At 40.2% G+C, this 26,565-nt stretch overlaps 1 protein-coding gene across 6 annotated transcripts in view; it reads right to left on the bottom strand.

Annotated features, from left to right (window-relative positions):
* Positions 1–26,565, bottom strand: part of COL12A1 (collagen type XII alpha 1 chain) — a 130,719-nt gene that overhangs the window by 68,498 nt on the left and 35,656 nt on the right. For 3 of the 6 annotated variants that reach the window (XM_013992820.2, XM_013992819.2, XM_021092360.1), the window contains exons 14-25: positions 20,389–20,661; positions 14,084–14,350; positions 13,183–13,375; positions 11,667–11,788; positions 9,425–9,574; positions 9,224–9,343; positions 8,959–9,123; positions 8,243–8,389; positions 4,369–4,508; positions 3,460–3,589; positions 1,759–1,901; positions 1,073–1,202 (exon numbers count right to left, since the gene is read on the bottom strand). In XM_013992820.2, the coding sequence (XP_013848274.2) occupies positions 1,073–1,202; positions 1,759–1,901; positions 3,460–3,589; positions 4,369–4,508; positions 8,243–8,389; positions 8,959–9,123; positions 9,224–9,343; positions 9,425–9,574; positions 11,667–11,788; positions 13,183–13,375; positions 14,084–14,350; positions 20,389–20,661 (1,980 nt within the window). The remainder of the gene's footprint in view (positions 1–1,072; positions 1,203–1,758; positions 1,902–3,459; positions 3,590–4,368; positions 4,509–8,242; positions 8,390–8,958; positions 9,124–9,223; positions 9,344–9,424; positions 9,575–11,666; positions 11,789–13,182; positions 13,376–14,083; positions 14,351–20,388; positions 20,662–26,565) is intronic. The other 3 variants (XM_021092374.1, XM_021092369.1, XM_021092370.1) reach the window with 1 other exon arrangement.

Below are 26,565 nucleotides of genomic sequence, written 5' to 3'. Positions count from 1 at the left end.
CTCCACTGTAGCGGTCCAGCCCCACATCCAAATGTATAGCCAATTTGTCCTTCATCCCACAATGACTCAGTTCCCCTCTCCCAGCATTCCCAGAACACATCTTCATCTCTGGCTGGCCCCCCACACTTTCTGTCTGCCATCACTCCATTTCCAGAAACCTCCAACTCCAGATAGGATCCAAGATGATTATTACTGTTAATGAATGTATCCTGCCACACCTCGCAGGGCTTCTCTTTTCTGCCTCATTTATGTTTCCCTCTCAGTCCCCTTTTACCCCTTGAAAGTTCCTTCCAAATTCTTCATTTCCTTAGAAATGTGGCCTTAAACTCATGAAATTTAGGCAGGTCATCTATCCCAGCACACCCACCTCAAGAAGCATGAAACAAAACTACCAGCTGAGTAAGGAAAGTGCAATCACTGTCACTTTTCAAGAAAAAGCATCTAAATGCTAGTGAAACAAACCAGAAATACAAAAGGGGCTGAACAACACACACAAGATAAGTGAAAACCACAAAGGAGTCTGAGTGCTCTATGCTGTTCTGTGTTATTTATGGGCCCATTCCCAACACCTAAGCACATTTGGGGATTGAATTAACTGATTAATTTACTTAACTGAAAGGTGTCATAGAGTTTCTGCTTCAAAAAGAACTTGGAACATCTTGATCTTAAACCTAGCCTTCCTCGAAAACTACCCTCACCCAACATTCCCTTCTCACCAACACTACCTATCATATTTTATGGATCTACAATAGCGATTGTAAGATGCACCATTGTTTTATACTCTATCGCTGATTGACACCTAGCCAAGAGAAGCTGTAAGACACCACTGATTCTAAGATACATCTCAAAACTACACGTTATATATGAAAAAAATAAAAGCAAAGCCTAGAATCAAATTATGATGCTACAATAAGTCTAGCAATAACCTTAATTCTCAAATTTGATTGCCATGAGTAATTTAACTTAGGCACAAATTATCAAATTATTGACAGCATCACTAGATGAAAGAAAAAGCCCAGTGAACATTATGCTCACAGCAATAAGAGCTGAAGGAAAACAAGCAAAGTCTTACAGGTGACCTCCCTCGCAGTGACTGGTTCGCTGGTGAGGTCATACAGAGAGGCCTGGACCGTGACCTTGTACTCAGTGTTGGGAAAGAGGTCACTCAGCTGCACATCATTCACTGTTGGTTCCACACGCATCTGCAGATGGACAGGCCAAAGGGAAATAACACAATCAAATGAAACGTTCCCACTAACAGGGGTGGTCATTTACACTGATTTATAACCACTTGATTTTAACTCAACTTCTATCCTTCTTTAATTGAAGTATAGTTGATTTACAACATTGTGTTAATTTCTGCTGTAAAAGTGACCCAGCCATATATATATACATTCTGTTTTTATATTCTTTTCCATTATGGCTTATCACAGGATAGTGAATACAGTTCCCTATGCTGTATAGTAGGACTTTGTTGTTACCGGGTTTGTATATAATAGTTTGCATCTGCTAACCCCAAATTCCCACTCTATCCCCTCCCCACCCCTCACAACTTTTATTTTTCATTTCTCTGAACTGCATTTCTTTTTCCATGCTAAGGTCTTCTAAGATGGTTACCAGCCACAAATCCAGTCTGTTTTTCTGTTTTGTGGTTAAAGTTATAAATGAGTTCCTTCCTAAGTAACTGCCCTTCAATGAGAACTTTATGAGAGCCAAGTCTCAGGAAGCCCCAAGGATAAAGAAACAAACATCTCCCACCTCCTTGGGTGTGGCCGGTTGTGTGGCGTTGATGGGTTCATAGGACAAGGCATAGCCAGTAGCCCCGCCCACTGGCTGCCACTGCACTCGCATGGCAGTTGAGCCAACGTCATAAATGTTCAGGCTGACTACAGGGACCGGCACTGTTGGAAGGTAAAATCAGACGTCAGTCTAGTTCTTGTCATTCTACTCATTTTTTAATTACTTCCTATCTAGCTATTGATGTGTGTAGATGCTAAATAGAGACTGGGCTGCTGTGAGAAATCAATGAGAGTGAAGGGAATCTTTTCTTCTCCCCCTCAAAACCCAGTCTCATTATTTATCTCCACCTTACACTAGGATTACATGTCATAACTATCACCATTTCATAGAGAAAAGAAGTTTAAATTGATTTTTTTATGCTTATGTTCTTTCTTTTTTAGCTGCCCTGCAGCAGATGGGGTTCCCAGGCCAGGGATGAGATCAGCACTGCAGTTTTGACCTAAGCCACAGCTGCAGCAATGCCAGATCCTTTAACCCACTGTGTCAGGCCAAGGATCGAACCTTTGTCCCAGTGTTCCAGAGGTGCCACCAATCCCATTGTGCCACAGCGGGAACTCCAAGAAGTTTAAATTTAAAATGGCATTCTGTGAAGTCCACACGGAAGCCAAAACAGGGACCTGCTTCCTGAGATTTCAGTCTCTTTTTCGGGAACATCCTGAAACTGCTGACTATTTTCATTCCTCAATCATAGGATTTCATACATTAAAAAAACCAACTCAGTATTTCATTTCATCTTCTCTTTTAAAAAATTTTAAATGAGAGAGTGCCTTATATTCATAACTGGAACTGAGGAGATTCCTCAAAGAGAAGGTAAGCCCAGGAGGCAGAGTAAAAGGCTTAGAATCTCTCCACATAACACCCAGAGAGTATTCTATTTTTTGTCCAAAGATTTGAGTTTAAGTAATTATCACATTCATCCTGCCCATTATGAAATACAGTATTTCCCACCTCCACTGGTCTAATATGAAGGGAAATGAGAGAAGAGAAGACCTAAGAGGGGGACAGTAAGTAGAGTCAATTCTCTGCCTTGGAAAGAGTTACACCCACTCCTTCCCCCTCTGAGTGGCCCCCCTTCTTCCCAGAGCCCGGCCAAGAAGATGGGAAAAGAAAAGAATATTTTCATATGGCCTCAGAAGCCCTACTAGGAATAGTAGGATTGGAGGAATAGATTGAGGAACCTCTTTCCCCAAAGCTCAACTCAAAGCCAAAGCCATTAGTGCTTCACTTGTGAAGGCCAGAGTCCAAAAGCCAGTTGTAAAAAGGGAGCTCTCACTGCCAGCAGGAAGATCTGGCCGCGTGCAGAACTGAACTAGGTCATCCCTGCACAGCCGCTATTCCAGACAATCCTGGCCCCACTTCCCACACAGTACCTTCCCTTCAGACATGGATAACCATGAAAGGTACTTTCCCTCTAGGATGTCCATGGCCATGACTACCCTCCCCCCCAGGGGGGCCCCATGATGGCAGGAACAACCAGTAACAGCAGAAAACCCCAGAGTATTTAAGCACCTGCAGTAAGAATGCACTCAGTAAAGATATGCTGAATGGATCCCGCATAAATGAATGATCTGGGAGGCTGACAAAAAGCCCACCCAGGCTGTCACCTCTTTATTTTAAAAAAATGAAACCAAGAGAAGATTTTTTTAAAATCTGACTCACAGGTTTTTTCTGTGCCCTTCAGAGGCTCACTGTATTCATCTTCTACCACAGAATACACATTGACAACATACTCAGTTTCAGGCTTCAGATCTTTCAGTACCGTGCTACTCTCCAATCGGCTTACATAAAACTAGAGGAAAAAAAATTGTTAAATGACAACTTATGTTATAATAACTTCCCTTTTTTCTACTATAACTATAATTGCAAAGAAGTTAACTGCAATGACCTTAGAAATTATAGTGTAATGAAGCCATTGTCTTTTGTTTTTGGAAACCACCACATTACAATGAGAGCTTGGACAATTCATACAATTTATTCTTCCAGTTGTTGTCTCCTTATTTGCAAAATGAGTGGATAAAACTAGATCATCTTCCATGTTTCCTTCCTACTCCTTGATTCTAGTATAAATTAAGCATCTTGTTAATGCTTTATTTCTTTATTTTTTCTTTGGGCCGCACCTGCCACATATGGAAGTTCCCAGGCTAGGAGTTGAATCAGAGCTGCAACTATGGCTATAGCAACACCCGATCCAGGCCACATCAGTGACCTACACCGCAGCTTGCAACACCACCAGATTCTTAACCCACTGAGGTAAGGCCAGGGATTGAACCTGTATCCTCACAGAGACAACACACTAAGCCACAGCAGGAATTCCTTAATCCTTTAATTTAACATTGTATTACTTTCTGCAATTCTTAGAAGCTGTAAGAAATTAAGCAAAGCTCTTTCCCTCTAATTAAGCCCAAATGGAGGTGCTTTCCTAGCAAGACATGGAGAGCAGCATTGTGCCCTCAGCTCTGACCCTACAGCCTGCTTGCTCCTCACCCAGCACTCCTCTCAGGGCCCTAAGGAGGAGGACCCAAGCTCAGCATGGGGCTGAGGATGGGGCTGTAGGTGGGATCTACTCACTTCTTGACGTTTCCCTCCGGACACTGGGTAATATTCCACTTTGTACCTATCCACGCTGTCAGAAGGGGGCGTCCAGCTCACTCTCAAAGAACGGTGAGTCCTCTCAGAAATCACTAGGTTAGAAGGTGCTTCCAAGTCACCTACATGTGGAAATGAAGTGCAGATGCTCTGTTCATTATTACAGCCCTGTGATGACATTCAAATTATGTTGAACTGGTATTACTCTTCATATTTCAAGCTTTTACACACATTCTTGCACAGAGAGGCTCAAAGCTCCTTCCTAAGTTTTCTCTGAATGGGTGTCCAAAGGGTACTTCAGCCTCAGGAGATTCAAACCTGAGCTCATGGTCTCTCATTAACACATGATCCCCCTCTTCCTTCGGGCACCAGTTTATCAGCCACCAGGACTCAAAACCTCTGACTCACCCTTGGGCACCTCCTCCTCTCTCTAACCGTGTACACATCTCAGGAAAGGACAACCTGGGTCTGGACAGTCCCACTGTCTCCATCACTACTGGCACCATCCAAGCTCACTGCCCTCTTTATCATTTTGATTATTTAGATTCCTGTCTTATCTTCTTAACTCTAAGTCATGCTCTGTGAGGACAGAATTAGTTTCTTTTAAAAAAAAATCTATTGAAATACAGTTGTTTTACAAAGTTAAGTGAGTTTCAGGTGTACAGCAAAGTGATTCAATTGAACATATATATATTATGTACATACATATATAAATATAGATATTCTTTTTTTTTTTAGGGCCGCACCCTGTGGCATAAGGAATTTCCCAGCCTATGGGTCAAACTGGAACTGCAGCTACCAGCCTACTCTACAGCCATAGCAACTCAGGATCCAAGCCACATCTGCTACCGATGCCACAGCTTGTGGAAACACCAGATCCTTAACCCAACGTGAGAGGCCAGGGATTGAATCACCATCCTCATGGATACTAGGAAGGTTCTTAATCTACTGAACTACAATCCTTTTTTTACATTCTCTTCCATTACAGGTTATTACAAGATATTGAGTACAGTTCCTTGTGCTAGACAGTAGGTCCTTGTTGGTTATAGATTTTATATACATTATTATGTATATTTTAACCCCAAATTCCTAATTTATCCCTCCCCCCTTTCTTCCCTTTGGTAATCACAAATTTGTCTTCTGTGTCGGTGAGTCTGTTTCTGTTTTGTAAATAAGTTCATTTGCATCATTTAAAGAGATTTCACATATAAAAAAAAATATGGAACACTTCATGAATTTGAGCGTCATCCTTGCTTGGGTGCCATGCTAATCTCAGCATTATTTCAATTTTAGTATATGTGCTGCCGAAGCAAGCACAGGACAGAACTGGTTTATTCACATTTTGTTCCCTTACAAGATCTACTTCAGTGGGACCAGGAGCTAACCATGTCCTCACTCAAGAGAGAGGAAAAACAATCAAATCTTCTAAAATCGGGGAATAGCCTACTGCCTGTGATTGTTTTCTCCATGGGTAGGAATAGGTGAAATGGTGAATACAGAAAAATATTTGGAATAAACATCAATGAAAATAGAAATATTAAGCTCAATATGACCACTAGGAGATGTCCCAAGTAATAATTACAGAACTAAGCCAATGCCTCCAAGAGCATGGCCAAACATTCTGATATAAACTCTACTTTCTTTGTAAGCCAGAACTGGGAAAAAAGCATATCCATTCTTAGCATCCTAACATTTACTGTACTTGGGTCATAATCAAGCCAGCAAAATTGTCAAGCAATTTTACTGTCTGGGAAACTAAATGAATGCAACTATTACATGGCCGGTATTAAAAAATAAAGGGAAACAGATAAAAGATGTTTTCATCCCCACTCAAAAGTTCTCTCCAACTAAATAAAACTACAACTCTCTCAGCCAATTCAGAGCCAGAAGCCTACAAATTCTGGCTTCCTGGCTGGTCTATTTCTCCAGAGAAAAGGTCAGTCTGTTTTTTGCTCAAAATCCCAAAAGAAAATCTGCAAAATTTTGGAGAAAGAAATTCAAGAAGGACCATTCAAATAAATGATCCTCAGAACCTAAAGCACATGAATGGCCTTGTTAAACCAATTCCAACTTTCCAAAACCAGAATAAATCAGTGAAAGGCAGTTTTTACCATAATCTACATGCATTTAAAAGAAGCTGTTTTCAGATAATAAGAACCATAATTTTTATTGTTAATTTTCAAAATCCTTCTGTTTGGGGCTATCATGTGTTGTCCTATGATTTACACAGATAGTAATCTTTTGTACCCACCCTTTGTCACTACAAATTCACTTCTATAATTTTATTGCTGAATGTTAATTCCTTATCAAACAGGTACCTGTTTCCCGAGGACCTCCAAAAACCTCTTTAACCATTTGACCCTAGTAATTTAACTTCTCTACATCTCTTTCTTCAATGGTAAAGACAGGTGATGTCTTTCCTAAAAGTTTTTTTTTTTTTTTGGTTTGTTTTTTGTTTGTTTGTTTGTTGGTTGGTTGGTTTTTTTGTCTTTTGTCTTTTGTCTTTCTTTTAGGACCACACCAGCGGCATATAGAGGTTCTTAGGCTAATGAGTTTAATCGGAGCTGTAGCTGCCAGCCCATGCCACAGCCACAGCAACGCCAGATCCAAGCCATGTCTGCACCTACACCACAGCTCACAGCAATGCTGGATCCTTAACCCACTGAGCGAGCCAGGGATTGAACCTGCAACCTAATGGTTCCTAGTTGGATTAGTTTCCACTACACCACAACAGGAACTCCCAAACTCTAAAATTGTAGTTTGTCTTTATATTTAGGAGTTACAAGTGCAAAGTATCAAATGTAATCGTCTGTAGTTGTGCCAAGTACACTATATAAAAGACCCCTCTTCCATTTCTAACCAAAAACTAAAAGTAGCAAACTTTAGAAAACAAAAGTCTGTCTTGCTGTGTAGCGCAGGGAACTGTGTCCACTCTCTTGAAATAGAACATGATGGGGAATGATATGAGAAAAAGAATATGTATATATATAATATATATATATATATGACTGGGTCACTTTGCTGTACAGCAGAAATTGGCACAACATTGTAAATCAACTATACTTTAATTTTTAAAAAGTAAAAAATAAACCAAATAGGCTTAATTTTTATGCACATGGCAGTTTCTATAATCCTTAAAACAAACATTAATTGGTATAATAAAAGTGAATATTTATTTTTTACTTGCTTTTTTTTATTACTCAAATGAATTTATCACATCTGTAGTTGTATAATGATCATAACAGTCTGATTTCACAAAATTTCCATCCCACAGCCAAAGCACATCCCCCTACCCCCCAAACTGTCTCCTCTGTAGACCATAAGTTTTTCAATGACTGTGAGTCAGCATCTGTTCTGCAAAGAAGTTCAATCTATCCTTTTTTAAAATCGAATATTTAAAAAAAAAGTATGGTAACAACCATTTAATAGTAACTTAATAGCTCTATCAAGTGAAGGTGCTTTACCAGAGAATAGATATACACCAGGAAAGAAAGCATTTATCTTTCTTCCCTGGTCTCATGTATGTATGTACATAGTACTTGCACATATACACTAAATATATCCTCAAATAAGCTAGAAATCATTTATGGTTTGATACTATCAGAAAAAAAAGTTCAGGGACTAAAACAACGATTCTCAACTGGGGGCAGTATTCTCCCCAACAGACATGTGACAAAGTCTGAAGATGCTTTTAATTGCCAAGATTCGGGATATTATTGGTACCCAGTGGGCGGAGCTCGGGATGCTGCTAAACATCTCACAGTGCACAAAAGAATAATCCCCTCCATCCGAAAAAGAATTATCTTGACCAAAACAGCAACAGTGCTAAGGGTGAGAAATCCCAGGCTAACCTTACCTGGGCCTTTGACACTGTTACACAAGTTGATGGTGAGGTCATCCACGATCCTGGAAAGTGACTCAAAATCTGCCACGTTGTAGGCATGGGTATCATCGGGATCTGTTGCAATCATCTTTAACTCAACTTCATCAGCATTTTTAATACCTGGGGAAAATGGATATATACAAATTAAAAGCATGTCTCAGAAAAAAAAATTAATGGAATGAAGCAAATATTTCACGAGCTATCCTTACATAGTCAATATCATTCCTTGATAATAAAATGATCACATATCTACAGTTATAAGATAGAAACAAAAATAATATAAACTGAAGGCTATTGTGTTTAGTTTCTTCTAAATATCTCTAGCACCAAATCCCCACCCAAAAGTGTCTCTTCGGTATTTTTCCTGGAAAGTAAAATAATGGATATCAAAAATAAACATGGCTCTGTGGAAAACCAAAGAGGAATTTTCCTGAATCCTATTAATAGTACATTTATTTGTCCTCTTGATCCATCACTCTCTCCCAAGAAGCCATGTAGTTTTCATCCCATTACTTGGAGAAAAGATGAAAACAAATTAACTTCCTGGCGCATCATTTTGATAAATCACGTGATAGGAGAAAATGTGTGTGTTTGTTCTTCTATGCTTCAGAAAATATTTTTAACTACAAAAATATCCTCAGCACAATGGTAACCCCTTGGGCAGGGTGGCTTCTCTTTTCAGCACTTACCAATAGCAAAGAGCTCCACGCCTTCATCCTTCAGTTTCTTAGAAGGTGCCTCAACGTCATCTTGAGATTTTCCATCAGTGATGAGAACTCCAATTTTTCGAGCTCGGGGCCTCATGCCAGCTTGGGTCTTAAAGCTCTGTTGGCGAATGAAATTCAAAGCCATGCCTGGTGGAAGTTTTCAAAGAGAACCAGTCACATCATTATTCAGCCACAAGCTTTAACCCAAAAGCAAGACCTGAAAGCACACCAGAGCATTCTGACTCACCCGTGAGGGTATTGCCTCCTTTGTAGGGTAAGTTGGCCACAGCCTGCAACAAGCTCTTCTTGTCTCTATGAGCATTTAACTGCCACTCTGTTCTGGGGTCGCCGCTATACTGAGCAAGAGCTAAAATGACACCATGGCCATTAGCGTATGTAAAAGAGCATAATGAAAATGTCTAAATGTCTTCAATGCTGTCAGACCTACCAATCTGCACTCTCTTGGGACCAATCTCAAAGACTTCCACGATACGAGAAATGAAGCTCCTCACAGTTCTAAAGTTCGCCCGGCCAATGCTCCATGATCCATCCACCAGCAACACAATGTCTGCTTCAGCCCGGGTAAGACATTCCATCCCTGACACAGCAACCGTGAGACAGCACAGAGTAAGAGCATATACCTTGTCAGTTCCTCCCTGCCACCCCCTGGGAACTCAGGGTCCCTGTCTCAGTTCTGTGGCTTAGCAAGATGATTTGGAGACTTTGAAAATAGGTCCATGTGATTCATTAACCCCAAACAAGCATCAGAGGAACCATCAATTTCCCTGATAATTATTTCAGTGGAAAATCTCTCCTTCATCTTTGACTATATTTCTGGCCACGATCATAGAACATGGAGACTTAAATTAAACCATCATTGTAAATATGAATGAGTTTACAAACCCAAAAGCTGCAATATAGAAGTGGGTGTATACAGCCACCTTAAGGTGGTAAAAATTTTATAAACTTATAATATGATCTAAAGATTAGATGTTGCATTTCTCTCAATTACCAATGCTCACTGGCAGACAAGTATGGGATCAACTGTTAAAATCTATAAGCTAGAAAAAGTTTCAGTAAGCCAAAAATATATTTTAAATTAATTAAAGCCCCCAGTTAAGTACTACATATGTTATGAAGGACTGGGCACATAACTCTTAAAATTAGGCCTTTTTGAATAAAAGATACATTGTTTAAAAATCTGACAGCTATTATGTTATTTAGTTTTTAAATTACTTAACCATCTACTATGCATAACAATCAGGTAAAAAGAGATGATGAAGTCTGCACATTTAAAAAATCAAGAGAGAAGGAAGACAATCTAGAAGAAGGATGCAAACAAATACACAAATTGAGAGCTACAGAGACAACAAGCACGAACACTGATACAAAGCTAGGGTGCTTTGGAAAGAGAGAATTATTCCAATTTCCTCAGTGCACAAGCTACAAAATAAAAATATAAGTCAGTTAATATCATCATAGGAGAAACAATAGAACATTAATGCAAAACAGCAAGAGTTGGCACTTTCATTTATCTGATCCACATCCATAGTTTCTTTCTTTCTTTCTTTCTTCCTTCTTTCTCTTTCTTTCTTTCTTTCCTTCTTTCCTTCCTTCTTCCTTCCTTCCTTTCCTTCTCTTTTTTTTTTTTTTGTCTTTTTAAGGCCACACCTGTGGCATATGGAAGTTCCCAGGCTAAGGGTCAAATTGGAGCTGTAGCTGCTGGCCTACACCACAGCCGCAGCAACATCAGACCCGAGCCACATCTGCGACCTACACCACAACTCACGGCAACACTAGATCCTTAATCCACTGAGCAAGGCCAGGGATCAAACCCACATCCTTATGGATACAAGTTGGGTTCATTACCACTGAGCCACAACGACAACTCCCCCATACCTACTTTCAAAGGTTCTCTTTTCCAGCTTATGTTATCCAATACAAATTTCTCAACTCCTTGCTGTGTTAATATCTGATCTTTATATTATTTAAAAAAAAAAAACCCTCAGTGAAAAAAAATCAGTGATGCTCTTCACACCACAAAAGTGTCACTCATGTGACAGACCATCAGGAGGAACGGTTCCCCAATACTATTCCAAAAGCACTTAAACGTTTGCAGCCTGCTTCTGCTCTGCCCACACCTCTTTTTTAGAAAATGATGGACAGTATTTAGAAGTCAATTTACTCACCCCTCCCACCTCTAAGAAAATTCAAAACTAAAAAACTAGCTTCACGTATATCAAAGCTGTAGTTGTGGCTGGAATAGAAAAGTCTAGAGGGTTTATGTTACCATTTTGCTTCCCAAGTAACAGCTGCTCACCTACTCATGTAAAATCCAATACTGCTTGCTTTGCCCAAATAAATCATTTCCACAATGACTTTAACAAAATAAACTGCATTCTAGTCATTAAAAAGAGAGAAAAATGTACAATATCTACCCATTGTAAAAACTCATCTTTAAGCGATACAGTAATACTAATGCCTTGTTGACAAGAAAAGCCTGAAAAAATGCTGGCAAAAAAATATGCTTAGCTGGATGTTTACAGAATTTCAGTATATAAGTTATTGAAATAAATTTTCATATAAAATTCTAATAGTCAATTTTCATTGTATGATTAACCTAACAATTCACATTTGAAAATATTTCATAATATTGAGCTTCCCTAGAGGAATGTAACTCAATTTCTTACCAGAAGATAAAATTGGCATTACAGTTGTGTCAGAAAGGGTTGTCATTTCTTGCCCAACAAGTGGTGAACTTTCTCCTCCATCGAACATTCCAAAAACATTTACTTTATAGGTGGTACCTGCCCTGAAATGTTAAAAAATATATAGTCTGTATGCATAATAGGCTCAAGTTATAACATTTTTTTTTGCTTTGTTAAAACATTCATCTTGATTTATAACCTTTCACTCAGAGGAAGTTATATATAATACATAATATTGCAAGAGAAGAAAAAGTTTTCATCACATTCTAGCTTAGCTTCCACTGTGAGGTATCAAGAGCAACTAGCCCAGAGGCATTCTAGAGAATACCAGGGTTTCACAGCACCAGTTTCCCTCTAGCCTTTCCATCAGATGGAGAATCTCCTCCTGGCCACTGAGCAGGTCGAGGAACAGGTTTTCACTCTAAGTGCTTCTAACTGATGGACTTGAAGAAAACAATTAATATGCTATACTTGCAAGGGACCATAAAGCACCTAGCACAATGCCTGGCACATGGTAGACTCCATAAGTTTCTTCCTCCCTATTCTGATAAAAGTAAGTATCAAGCATTTACAGATTTAATACTGTTCAATAAATCTGTTCAAGCATTTACATATTTAATACTGTTCAAAACAAATCAACTTTCCACTAGGCAATGCATGGTAGTTTGTTGTTTTTACTGGAATGAATGCAGGCAGCTGTTCAAACTCAAACCTCCTTTTCTACTGCACAGCCTGCAGCAAGACCTTGAGTTAGCCCACCTTCCCTAACCCTATCAGCTGACCCCAAGCACAAAGGCCTGCCTTCTCTCTCCCTCAGGCTGCCCCCCACCAAACCTGGGAAGGGATGCACCTTGGCACCTGGGTGTCAGTCACGTGCGCCTTTCCAGAAGGCACAAGAGGTCCCACATTTCCATAGGGCTGGCCGGGGACAAGCTGCTTTGGGTGAAATCATGAAGTATGGATGTTAATTTTTAAAAAGCAGGGTGTTGTTGGAGCTTCCACTGTGGCTGAGCTGTTAACAAACTCGACTAGCATCCTGAGGACGCAGGTTTGATCCCTGGCCTCACCAGTGGGTTAAGGATCCGGCATTGCCGTGAGCTGTGGTGTAGGTTGCAGACATGACTCAGATTCTGCATTGCTGTGGTTCTGGTGTAGGCTAGCAGCTACAGCTCCAATTGGACCCCTAGCCTGGGAACCTCCATATGTAGTGGGTATGGCCCCCCAAAAAAATTAAATTAAATTTAAAAATAAAAAGCAGGGTGTTATTGAAAAAAATGCTATTTCTGATCACTTAACAAAAGTCAGTAAAATGGTACAATTGCTCAGGCCTACACTTGAGTCTCTAAACTCTATCCCCAACTTCAGCAGCACCAAGGGTGAGAAAGCAACTTCTGATTTTAAATACTCTGCCATCAAACTGTGATCATCAGTGGAAGCCCTCCTCATTTACACCAGTTATTAAATCTGTTAACGAAAATGGAATAGAGTTCATCCCTACCTAAGTTCCTCCAAAACGACCGTGTTGTCATAGGGTCCAACCACCAGCTCCCCCAGTCTTCCATTATCCCCCGTGGGGTGAAATGTGACCTTGTAACCCTTCACCTCCCCAGGTGCAGGCTCCCAGGTCACCCGGAAGCTTGACATGGTTGGGTCAGATGTTCTGAGGTTTCTGGGTGACTTAAATCGAGAAGCTGTAAAGACAGTAAGAAGTTAAGATATTATCCATAAGCCTAGGCTTTGGGGTTTTTTATTACCCTCGTTCTCATAAGATGAATGAAGAGAGTCTAAGTGGCAAGCATCACGAGCAAAACACTTCCATATATATATTTATGAAAAGGGTCAGAAGGCCCAAGCTATAATACCCAATAAATATCACAATAATAGGAGTTCCCGTTTGTAGCTCAGCATAAACAAACCCAACTAGTATCCATGAGGACATGGGTTCAATCCCTGGCCTCACTCAATGAGTAAGGATCTGGCATTGCCTTGATCTGTGGTGTAGGTCACAGAAGAGTAGGTCACAGATGAGGCTTGGATCCTTTGTTGCTGAGGCTATGGTACAGGCCGGCAGCTACAGCTCTGAATTGACCCCTAGCCTGGGAACTTCCATATGCTGCAGGTGCACCCTAAAAAGACAAATATACATATAATAACAGAGTGCTACCCAAGTGGAAGTGTAAACATTACTCACAATTCAAAAGATAATATTAGCATTAGGACATTAAAATGTAGAACCATTACACAAGGAACCAGACTGGTAAAAATCATATGCTCCTTAGGCATCCTAACTATTATAACGGCACTTATTACAGAATCAGTTTTAGACATTTAACAAATGAGGGAGATATATTAAAATCTCCCTTTCAAATATCACACCCCCCCAAATTATGATCTTGTACCTGTCGTTCCTGATCCTTGCCTAAGTTTTCCTTCTCCTGCCTTGTAAATTGGGAGTACTGTGATGTCATACGTGGTCTGGGGCTGAAGTCGCTTCAACACTGTTGAGGTGACTGCAGGTGGCACTTTAGCCACCATCTGCCTCCCACCCCCACGGGGTCGATACACAACACGATAGTTCAGGACTTTCCCAGGTGCCGGTTTCCAGGTAACTCTCATGGTGTTTTCTGTTTCTTCGTCCACTTTCAAGGTTTTTGCATCTTCAGATACTGTGGGATAGAGGGAAGATGACAAACGTATACCACGCTGAAAGGAAATGTGTATGTCCAACTCCACATTTACGTGAAAAGACGCTATCTGTAGCTTCCCGAATGCATACACTATTCCGTTACTTAGCACTATGATCGCTCCTAAGTTCAGGATGGCATGGGAGCATAAGCTTAGTGACCACAGGAAGATGTTTTCTCTTTATCTGGCTAATAACTAAAAAATGGAAGTTCATATTGCAAGGATTTCCTATTTGCATTCCAAAGACTTGAGTAAAGAAAGCATCCATTTCCGGAGATAAACTTTTAGAATTTTTATATTTCCATCTGCAAAGAATTTCTGTAGGAATCATGCTATGGGGAAGACTACAAATCATGAATACGGGGTCAGAAATATTACTTGAGTCTTTTCAGAAGAAGGTCCAACGCATAGATGAAGATAAATTGGTACACACCAGTGGTTTTAGGAGCCACTGCGTGTAAAGTGTTTGTTTAATATACAATAAATATCATTTATTAAATTATCTTTTATTTGGAGTTCCCGTTGTGGCACAGTGGTTAATGAATCTGACTAGGAATCATGAGGTTGTGGGGTTCAATCCCTGCCCTTGCTCAGTGGGTTAAGGACCCGGCGTTGCCGTGAGCTGTGGTGTAGGTTGCAGATGTGGCTTGGATCCCATGTTGCTGTGGCTCTGGTGTAGGCCAGCAGCTACAGCTCTGATTCAACCCCTAGCCTGGGAACCTCCATATGCCGCAGGAGCAGCCTTAGAAAAGCCAAAAAGACAAAAAAAAATTATCTTTTTTTAGTAACTAGATCATAAACAAGTCACTCAACATCCACAAATAGCTGTTCCATCTCTTTCCTTTTTTTTTTTTTTTTTTTTTTTTTTGTCTTTTTGCCATTTCTTGGTCCGCTCCTGCGGCATATGGAGGTTCCCAGGCTAGGGGTCTAATCGGAGCTGTAGCCACCGGCCTATGCCAGAGCCACAGCAGCGCAGGATCCTAGCCACATCTGCGACCTACACCACAGCTCACGGCGATGCCGGACCGTTAACCCACTGAGCAAGGGCAGGGATTGAATCCGCAACCTCATGGTTCCTAGTCGGATTTATTAACCACTGCGCCACAACGGGAACTCCTTCCATCTCTTTTCTTAATAAAGACTTAGAGCTTTCAAACAGGATCATTTCATTCAGCTCAGTAAACGCAACACTCAAGAATCCTAAGGATCCTGTCTAGGGACAGACAAGCTGAAAGAAACATTGTAAAGAATCTTTCCTAATTCTAAAAGAAATTTTCATGTTCAAACAAGCAAGGACCACTTAAAACCACAAAAAAAAAAGCCTCAAAAAAATTTTAAATACACGTATGAACACATACATCAACATTTTTCAGACACTGGACATCAGGCACCACAGAACCTTGATCCCTGAGAAATAAGAAACAAATGAGGAGCTTGATCATTGCCCTGACTTATTGCTTTGAGAGAGTTTCCAGCCCCAGTACAGGAAAGGGGAACCCAGATGGAACCTGGTGGTCTCTCTTAATTGAGGACATGGTTTTTTGAGTCTGAGAAGCCCAAGGCCCCTAGAATTTGCAGAAAGAGGTCCTCTAGAGGAGATAGGGTTGCAGAGAAAGAGCTCCAAATTTTGCAGAAAAATCAGCAAAAGGTCTTTCTGAGCCTTCAACCCAGTTCTTATCAGTGCATATGAAGAAGGAAACTACCCCAAACCAGAGAAAGAACCACCTAGAAGGACCAGAGGGAACAATTCTTGGCATGCATGCAGTTTCAGAAATGTTCCCCCCTGCAAGAGAAGAAAACCTCAATATCCTTGAAACATTATGTAAAGCATTAAGGAGGTCATTGCCCCTGCAGTGGAGCAAAATTAGCCTGAAACTAAAGGTTTCTCTGGTCCAGCTCTAACAGAGTTTTAAAGAAAGCTTCCAAAATATCAAAACATTTCCAAGTGAGTTAATTGCATCCCAGAACAATGTTTAGGGCTATTTATAACAGCATGAAAACATCTGACATCCAACAAAGTAAAATTCCTAATGTCTGGCTTCTAATAAAAATTACCAGGAATGCAAAGAAAGAAAAACATATGACCCATATTATGGACCGAATGACTGTGTCTCCCCAAAATTCATATGTTGAAGTTTTTTAACTTCCAACGTGATAGTATTTGAACCTCTGAGGAGATAATTAGGATTAACTGAGCTTCTAAACATAGGGCCCTAATCTGATGAGATTGGAATCCTTATAAAAAGGACAAGGAGAAGGGAGTTCCCAACATGGCTCAGCAGTGACAAACCCAACTAGTATCCATGAAGACGTGGGTTCGATCCCTGGCCCCACTCAATGGGTTAAGGATCCTGCATTGCCATGGGCTATGGTGTAGGTCTCAGGCATGGCTTGGATCTCACATTGCTGTGGCTGTTCCACAGGCCAGCAGCTATAGCTCTGATTTGACCTCTAGCCTGGGAACTTCCATATGCTGCAGGTGCAGCCCCCCCCCCAAAAAAAAGGACAAGGAGACACCAGAGCTCGCTCACTTTCTCTCTCTCTCTCTCCTGCTTTTTAATTAACTCTTTAAAATAAAAGAATCGAAGTTAAATAAGGTACACTATATCTCACCCTAGTTTTAATGGGAAACTGGATTTTAGAGAGGAAAAAAAAAAAAAAAGCCCTGTTGGCTTCCCATAAGTAAAAACCAAGATTTTTCACTCATTGCTAGGGGTGCCACATGCTGTAAAATGCTGTAACACTCACATTCTAAGTTCCTTTCATGTTTTAGCAACTCTCACAAGATGCTTTCCAGGACCCTTGGTACCTCTGCTAAACCAGCTGCCATAAAGGGAAGGTCACTAGAAAGTTTGCCGTCTGCTGGCTTACTCCCTACCATTTCACTGTATCAGCAGTCTGCATACCATGTCTCTGAGTTTCAGGTGAAGGTAGAAAATATTTCCTGAAAATATTTCTGAAATGTCCCCTGGGGAGTTTATAAGAAACTAAGAGCATCCCTGTCCCATCATCTACTAAGGATCCATCCACCATCCAAACACACCACCACACAGACTACTCAGAGTACCTTCTAAACCACTCTACTTTCTACAAAGAGAGCAAAGTGAAACACAACAACAAAATGGGAGAAAACAAAGGAAGGGCCCTGTCTTTTCTGCCTTGTTTAGCTGTTTAAATAGTTCAGATACACCCTAGATATGGACCCTGCACTCCTTCCAGGATGCTCATAATTCAGAAGAGGGTTTTCTATTCACTCACCTTCAAATCTATTCTTGAGCCAAGAAATACCAAAAATCTCTAAGATGCTCAGTTTCTTTTCTTGTTTTTTTAGGCCCGCCCTGCAACATATGGAAGTTCCCAGGCTAGGGGTTGAATCAGAGCAGTAGCTGCTGGCCTACGCCACAGCCATAGCCTCACAGGATTCAAGCCACATCTTCAACCTACACTGCAGCTCACGGCAACACCAGATCCTTTAACACACTGAGCAAGGCCAGGGATCGAACCCACATCCTCAAGGATACTAGTTGGGCTCATTATCACTGAGCCACAACGGGAACTTACTAAGATGCTCAGTTTCTTAGAGACAAAAGTTTATTTGGAATTTCTGCTAACATACCTGCTTTGGGCTAAAACATAACTGATGAAGATTTTCAATCCCAGATAAATATCTGAAGACAATCTTTTCAGAAGAAGAAATGATGGCAAGATAATTTTGGGAAAAGCTTCCTTCTAAATACATATATACAGTTATAATTTCTCAGCCACATGAATAAATTTACCTAGATGTGTCATAAGTGGCCTAAGTTTACAACAAATGAATTTTTGCCAGCACTAGAGATGAATTTCTGCCAGGTTTTTAAACCAGATCAGCCAATACAGTGAGACACAAGATTTCATTCACCTACCATGGAAACCAATAATGTGAATATCTGAGAAATAGGACTTTTCATGTGTCTAAATCTCCTGTAAGGAGTTGGATATCTTTTAATCTGGTTAATTTTGACACAAATTTAAGCATAGACATATCCAACTGAGTGTGCCAGTGGTTTTTTGTTGTTGTTGTTGTTGTTTTTGGTTTTTTTTTTTTTGTCCTTTTGCCTTTTCTAGGGCCGCTTCCGCAGCATATAGAGGTTCCCAGGCTAGGGGTCTAATCGGAGCTGTAGCCACCGGCCTACACCACAGTCACAGCAACTCAGGTTCCGAGCCACATTTGCAACCTACACCACAGCTCGTGGCAATGCCGGATCCTTAACCCACTGAGCAAGGCCAGGGTTAGAACCCGCAACCTCATGGTTCCCCGTCAGATTCATTAACCACTGTGCCACAACAGAAATTCTTTTTTTTTTTTTTTTTGTCTGTGCCAGTAATTTAAAAAAAAAAAAAAAAAGATGAATTCTTCAGAGAATTCAAACCAAAAGATTTTAATTTAAGGACAACTTAAAGTCAGGATATAGGACTTAACTGAAATTGTTCATGGCACTTCCCTCTCTCCTCCTTTGACAGAAAAACCACCCAATTCCTCCACTTCTTTCTAAAAAAAGGAAATGCAAGACCATCCAATCTTTCCCCTTTTCCTAGAATCCTCCCAAAACAAAAGGAATAAACTTTTTTTTCCTATCAATTCTTAGAAATTCCCATCCTTAACAAATTACTTTTTAGGAAAGAAAATGAAGAAATACTGATACATCTCTTACTAGTCACCTGATAATAAATGATGAGGGGTCATTCAAAACTGTTCACAGGAAAGTATATTAATGAGATTAAGGTAAATCGTAGCCGTAAGAAAACTGAGTAGACTTGACTTAGCCTTACCAGACATAGTAAAAATAACCTAGGTTTAGCCTTGGGTGTATGATAATCTTTTTTTATAATTATTTTTATTTTTTTCCATTATAGTTGGTTTACAGTGTTCTGTCAATTTCTACTGTATAGTAAAGTGACCCAGTCACAAATATATATACATTCTTCTTCTCATATTATCCTCCATCATGTTCCATCTTAAGTGACTAGATATAATTCCCTGTCCTATACAGCAGGATCTCACTGCTTATCCACTCCAAATGCACTAGTTGCATCTATTAACATTGGATGTATAATAATCATATTCTCAACAGCCATTCATTTATCAATCATCTCTAACTGGCTGGCACTGTTTTTTTTTTTTTTTTTTTTTTGCCTGTTTATTTGGGCGGGGGGGCCTGCACCTGTGGCATACAGAGGTTTCTGGGCTAGGGGTCGAATTGGAGCTGCAGCTGCTGGCCTACACCACAGCCACAGCAATGCCAGATCCAGGCTGTGTCTGCAACCTACACCACAGCTCAGGGCAACACTGAGTCCTAAACCCGCTGAGCAAGGCCAGGGATCAAACCTACATCCTCATGGATACTAGTCAGGTCCAATTATCTTAGAGTGATTTCCACCACTGAGCCATGATGGGAGCTCCCTAGGCACTATTCTTGGTGCTTTGCCCACTGTTATCATTTAAGCCTCAGGACCATCTGAGGTTGCATTCTACACATTAGGAAACTGAAGCTCAAAGAAGTTAAATAACTTGCCCAAGGTCATATAGCTATAAATGTGCCTGAATTTTCTTTGTCTCCATAGCTTCTAATCTTTTACTAGTTGAATTTCTTACCTAGCTGGTCCTTCCACCAGAAAAAAAAAAAGAGAGAGAAGCAAATACAATTCAGGTTTGAAAGTCATGGGTCAACTAATGGATTTTTTTTTCAATAGCAAATCTCACAGAAACATGGTCCCAGGTTGGTTTTATCCTGAGATGCAGAGGAACCTCAGCTATCAATTATACGCAGATTAACCCTCACATTGCCCAAGGGTCAACTGTATAGGTAGTAGTTGGGAAGGATTCAATAGCTCCAAATTTGATATGATTTTAGGCACGAAACGAACATTCATTGAAGGTCCTAATTTGTGTCATACAAAGAAAAAACACCAGTGGTTATCAAGCATTGACAGCTATTAAGTAGCACCACGTACCCAGGTACCGAGTAATGTTACTTACATTCAGTTGTGGCTTCTCCACTCACAGGTTCTCCTTCTCCACTGCTGTAAGTTGCAAATACTGAAACTCTGTATTTGGTCTCTGGCTGCAGGTTTTCTATCACAGTGTAAATGGCATCTCCAGGAAGACTCTTCTCTCCAGCCTCAATATCATCATAGAGTGATTTCCACGAGACCCTATAACCTCGAACCATTCCAGGAGCAGATGTCCAGTAAGCACCAATGGATGTGTCAGTGATGTCTTTGGTAACCAAACCCTGAGGTGAACCACGCTCTGGAACAGAAATGCAAAGGGAATCACTTTTAAATATCTACTGGCTGTTGGGCAGAAACTGGCACTATACTGTAAATCAACCAAAGTTTAATTTAAAAAAAAAAAAAAGGTGGAGGTCCCATCGCAGCACAGTAGTTAAGGAATCCGACTAGGAACCATGAGGTTGCGGGTTCGATCCCTGGCCTTGCTCAGCAGGTTAAGGATCCGGTGTAGGTTGCAGATACAGCTCAGATCCCGCGTTGCTGTGGCTCTGGCATAGGCCAGTGGCTATGGCTCCAATTCGACTCCTAGCCTGGGAACCTCCATATGCCGCAGGAGCGGCCCTAGAAAAGGCAAAAAGACCAAAAAAAAAAAAAAAAAAAAAAAGGTTAACAGAAGTTTCCTCTTTTGAGAGAAAAAAACTAAACTCTTTAAAGTTTAAGGTTGATTTTCATGCCATAAGTTTTTAATTTTCTCAACTAATAAAATGAAGAAATGGGAGGTCCTGTCGTGGCTCAGTGCTTAACGAACCCGACTAGGACCCAAGAGGATTCGGGTTTGATCCCTGGCCTCACTCTGTGGGTTAAGGATCTGGTATCGCCAGGAAGAATGGTATAGGTCACAGACGCAGCTCGGATCCCAAGTTGCTGTGACTGTAGTGAGGGCTGGCAGCTGTAGCTCCAATTCAACCCCTAGTCTGGGAACTTCCATATGCCACAGGTTCAACCCTAAAAAAGAAAAAAAAAAAAAAAAAGTACATGAAGTACATGTACATGCCTTTAAAAAAAAAAAAAGTCCCAAAGGGAAAAAAAAAAAATGCATGTAAATCTCCAAATTTTATATTTTTGTTTTCCTTATGACAGTCCATTGTTCACAAAGACTTTTTTTTTTCCGCCATCATCTCTTCCCCACTTATCTTATTTAAATAGGCTCAGTTTCAAGGTACCATTTCCAATCACCTTAACAATCTCACATCACTTGCAAATCTTAATTCCAACAATATTTTTTTTTTTTCCTGGTGGTAACTCCGTTCATGTAGTTTAAAAAGCAGAAATGCAAACTTTCAATTATAGCTTAACCTTAAAGAAACTAAAAACCACTCATTCTTCTGGAAAACCTAAAATCGATTAGTCATCAAAATAAAACACACCACTTGTTCTAGCTGATCGCAAATGTCTGCTACTAAATTTTGGCCCTCTCATTAAAAAAAAAAAAAAAAATACAACCCAAATGGAAAAATATGGAAACCTCAACTTAATAGGAGGCACAGATGTCTTCCAATAAAACCCTAACTTTCCATAATTTAAATGTAAGATAAATATACAGGTCACTTTTTACTGGCTACCTTTACTAGGGTTTATGCCACAGTATGATGTAAATATAAAACTATCTGCTTTTACAGCATACATTTTACCAGTAATTGTTATGTATTCAAGCAATGATATATAATGCTGCTACAAGAGTGTTGAAGGCTGTTATTTTACTTGAATCAAAGAGTAAAAAGGAATATCTTTTAAAATGTTCATAATTATTTAAATTTCAGTACATAAAGATAACAATAAATGAAAAGGAAATCTGGGTGGACAAAAACCCATCATAGATGGTGGATTTTAGAGGGAAAAGTAAACAAAATAGGAGCTGGGCATCCTACCAGACCCCAAGCCCAAATGGAAAATTCTAACTCCATTATAAATAACTTTAACTGCTGACAGGACATCTCATCTCTGGAGGGAGATTAGTTACGTATTTCACTACAACCAAGAATATTTATTTCCAATAACGTACGGACTGTTTTCCCTTATTACTTGAGGCTAATCCTCATTTGAAGGTCTTCTTTAATTGCATTTGCTACTTAAATGGGTGCATATCTTTATATCTTCTCTACTTAATAGGAATATAAACAAATTGTTCCCTTGGTTGGGTTTGGCTTGGTTTGGTTGTTGTTGTTCGGTTTTTTATTTTGTTTGGCTCATTGATATCCCAACTACTGCTCTCTAAGTTTTCCATCTGCAGCACATGTTTCCTTGGCTTAACATACACTATATCCTTTTCTCATATGTGCTTCTTCTCTTAAATTTCCTAAACGGCCATGAGCAACAGCTGTTGTGATAATACTTGCAAATACTTGAAAGTGAGTCTGAATTTAGATAAGCTAAAAGCTGCATTAATAACATTCCCCCAAAGCAGAAGACAAAGTTAGCTAGAACATGGGAACTATCTTCCAGATTAACACTGGAGTAATTTACAATCATTTCAGCATCTAGTTTTCCAAAAGGTTGTGCTTCTCAGTCTGTCTTTCTTCCGACTTTCTACAGCATTGAATTTGCGACCTTGTTTATTTCCATGACAACAGCCATCAGTCTCACAAACACAGGCTAATAACTTCACTGTGAGAAAATAATAGGAAAGGAATTGTGGTCGAGGCAAAAATACATTCACAAAGACATTTCTGATCTACAAACAAAAGGAGCCTTGATGACTAGACAAGTATGCCCATGGATTTTAATCAACGAATGTAAACAGCCTCAAGACCTGGAAAGCTAGAACAAAATATTCGTAAAATTGCAATAAAGACCTTTGCAAGGCTTGCTGGAATCCTGGACGGAATCTATAAAGGCACTTTTTAAGGTATAAATAAAATATTCGCTAAAAAAAAATATTCCTGAGTTCTAAGTAACGGCATGATAACTAATTCAAGTGAACACTGAGTAAATTCTCATTTACAGAGAAAAAAAAATCCTCAAAAAATTATAGTTTCTGCCTGGCACATAAAGGTATTGTTTGCAGGCATAGCATTGCAACATTCCATGTTTATGACAAAGGAATGTGGAATCGAAAAAAAAGAAAAAAGATACCTCCTTTCAGAGGCCAAGTGAAGAGAGAAACTGCTTCAATGGGTTTCCTGTATGTCAATAAGTCCATTCAATAAGAATAATCCTAAATATTAAGTTTGTACTATTGTCAAACACACTGATAAATTTTTTTCCTCCAAAAAGCAGGAGGATTGGGTTTTCAAGTTGCTGGCATTACACCCAAGAATCTTCAGAATGTGATGTATTCGTGACATATGTATTTTATCAAACCTATACCCCTGAAGTTTTTTAAAATGGAATCTTGGCTTAGCCAAATATTAAATTATCAAAAAAGAAGCAGCTGAATTGCACCCTGGGATCTAACTGGCAGGCTACCAGATGGCCAAGCTGCTCTGGGGAGGAGGTATGCAACTGGCTGATCAGACCACAGCTCCTAGGGCCCTGGGCTCTGAGCAGCAAAATAACTGGACTGGACCCAGTCAGATATGAAGAATCCCCCAGAGAGCTAGAGGCTTGGCCACATCCTGATCAATTAGAGTGAGATGTCTGGAGATGTCCCTGAGCCCTGAAACTCTCTAAAACATCTTTTCAGTCTCTTCTGTGATCCTAGTTCCTCCACAATTCTGTATTCTTTTCTCATTTCTTCATTTCCCTTCTTTCTGCTGCTCCTCTCCTCGGTCTAGGGGGCATTTATTTGGAAGTTGTGTTTGGTCAGTGTGGAAGGAAACTTCACACTTGCTTTCAGGTGTGGTGAAAGCAAAACTGGTCAGAACCGGCAGACACAGGGATGCTAGGTAGGCAGTGCAAGGGTTTGTGTACCATGTAAAGTCTCTGGCCACATGTAAATTGTCAGCCTTTAGGTAGAAGAACAAGCTGAAGGCTGACCCTTGGAGGGCTGAGAAGTTGACTGAAGCTCCTCCTCACATTCTTTCCAGCCTGTAAGATGTTCATCATGCTCTCCTCCCCTCCATCCTGTCTCTAAAGGAAATGGCTCTCAACACGTGCTTCTCATTCAAGAGTTGGTCACAGTTCCCTGTGAACGAAGGTCAACCCAAGGATTACCTAGCCAGGCATTCACTTTGGTCCTCAAACCGAGGAACTTCAAACATCAGTACTAGAGAAAGAGATGCTTTGGCTTGGATTGGGTTTGGGAGAGAATCTGATTTTTGGTTTACCTGGGAAGGAAGAGGAAAGAGAGAGGAAGAGGAAAGTCATAAGACCAGTATACAGACTGTCTAGCAAGGATGATGATTCTTCAAAGGGGGAAGATGGAGAAACAGTGGCAGTGTGCAGTAACCAGCTCCAGTAGATTTTCTACCACTTTGTCTCTACTTTTCCACAAACTGGGACCCACTTCTACCCTAGCAAAGTCTCCCCCATCTAGAGCTCATCCTCTCCCTCTGCCCTAAGACTTAGAGGTGGGTTTTATGATGTCTGGGTGGGTGCCCATTATTTACCTCAGGGATGTTGTTTTTGTTTTGTTTTTGTTTGTCTTTTTAGGGCCATACCTGTGGCATATGGAGGTTCCCAGGCTAGGGGTCAAATCGGAGCTGAAGGAGGTGCAGCTGCTGGTCTGCACCACAGCCACAGCAACTCTGGATCCCAGCCGTGTCTGCTACATCACAGCTCATGGCAACACCAGCTCCTTAACCCACTGAGCGAGGCCAGGGATTGAACCCATGTCACCATGGATACTAGTCATTTTCATTAACCACTGAGCCACAATGGGAACTCCATTGACATTGTTTTCAATAACATCCATCTCATGGTACTTGTTTTCTGCTGTTCTGAACCATGTGCCTGTGCTCTGTGTATTGCTTTTACCTCTGCTAATAGAATGTCTGGCCATTACTTCAAACAAGTCGTAAAGACAGCTTTTATCTCTATTCCTTTGATCCTTCTCAGTAGTTTTCCCTTCACGCTCTTCTCCCCAGGATAGTGCTAGGATAGGTATAAGGAATAACAATGCTTTTCTCTCACAAAGTTAAACAAACAGGAGTTTCCTTTGTGGCTCAGCAGATGAGGATCCTGACATAGTATCCACAAGGATGTGGATTCAATCCCTAGCCTCACTCAGTGGGTTAAGGATTCAGCAATGCTGCAAGTTGAGGCACAGGTCACAAATGTGACTCAGATCCAGTGTTGCCATGGCTGTGGTGTAGGCTTCAGCTACAGCTCCCACTTGAGCAACCCCTAGCCTGGCAACTTGCAACCTGGCAACTTCTATATGCCACAGGTGTATCCATAAAAAGAAAAAAAATATATAAACAAAGTTCATCAGTTTTGGAAATTCTGATACTCAGTATTTCTGATCTGACTTCAAAACATATTCACATGTAGTCAAAAAGCATAATTTCAACTGCCTCCCTGCGTCTCTGTGCTGCCACCATGGGAAGTAATTTAGAAAGGTGCATTTCTTATGATCTGAGCATCTACAAAGGGTTGATTTCACTTTTCCACACATGAGGCCAAAGAACTAATGTCTCACTGAACTTTCCTCCATTTCCTTAGCCCTTTTCCATGTGCTTTCTGAAAAGCAAATCATCATCCAATTCAAATATAATTATAACACAAATTAGCCAATGATGATAACGGAAAAATTAATCATTATGAAATGAAACTCAATTTTCATCTTATAGATTGTTCCAGCCAACTTTCACTGAGTTTCACATACCACTTTCAAAAATAGAAGTTAAATTGAAAATGTAATGTAAACCCACTTCTAAATCAATTTGTCTTTTCCGTTAGAGCTCAACTCAAAAATCATCCAACTTTCCACAGCAGAATACAGAAGACCTGCTCTGGAGACTGTTCATGTGGAAACACATTTGATTTACAACCAATGACTCGAAGTCACCATTCCAAGGGACAAAGGTCACTATTGATCAGTTAACATAATTACTTTAAGCAGCACATGGTTCTTCCAAACCCCTAAACAATTAAATTGCCCTACAATGTCAATGCCTGTATGAGATTTCTCCGATAAACTGTCACCTCTCCAATGTAATTTAGATTTTTCTCTGATGAGCCACTAATTTTCAGAAAAGGAAATATAAATTACTGTTTAGTGACCGTGCTAAAGTTCTCTGGAAATTTCAGAGCTGTTATACCC

This window comes from Sus scrofa, chromosome 1 (genome assembly GCF_000003025.6).
Source record: "Sus scrofa isolate TJ Tabasco breed Duroc chromosome 1, Sscrofa11.1, whole genome shotgun sequence".
Lineage (NCBI taxonomy): Eukaryota > Metazoa > Chordata > Mammalia > Artiodactyla > Suidae > Sus > Sus scrofa.
This window is presented reverse-complemented; position numbering and strand designations above follow the sequence as displayed.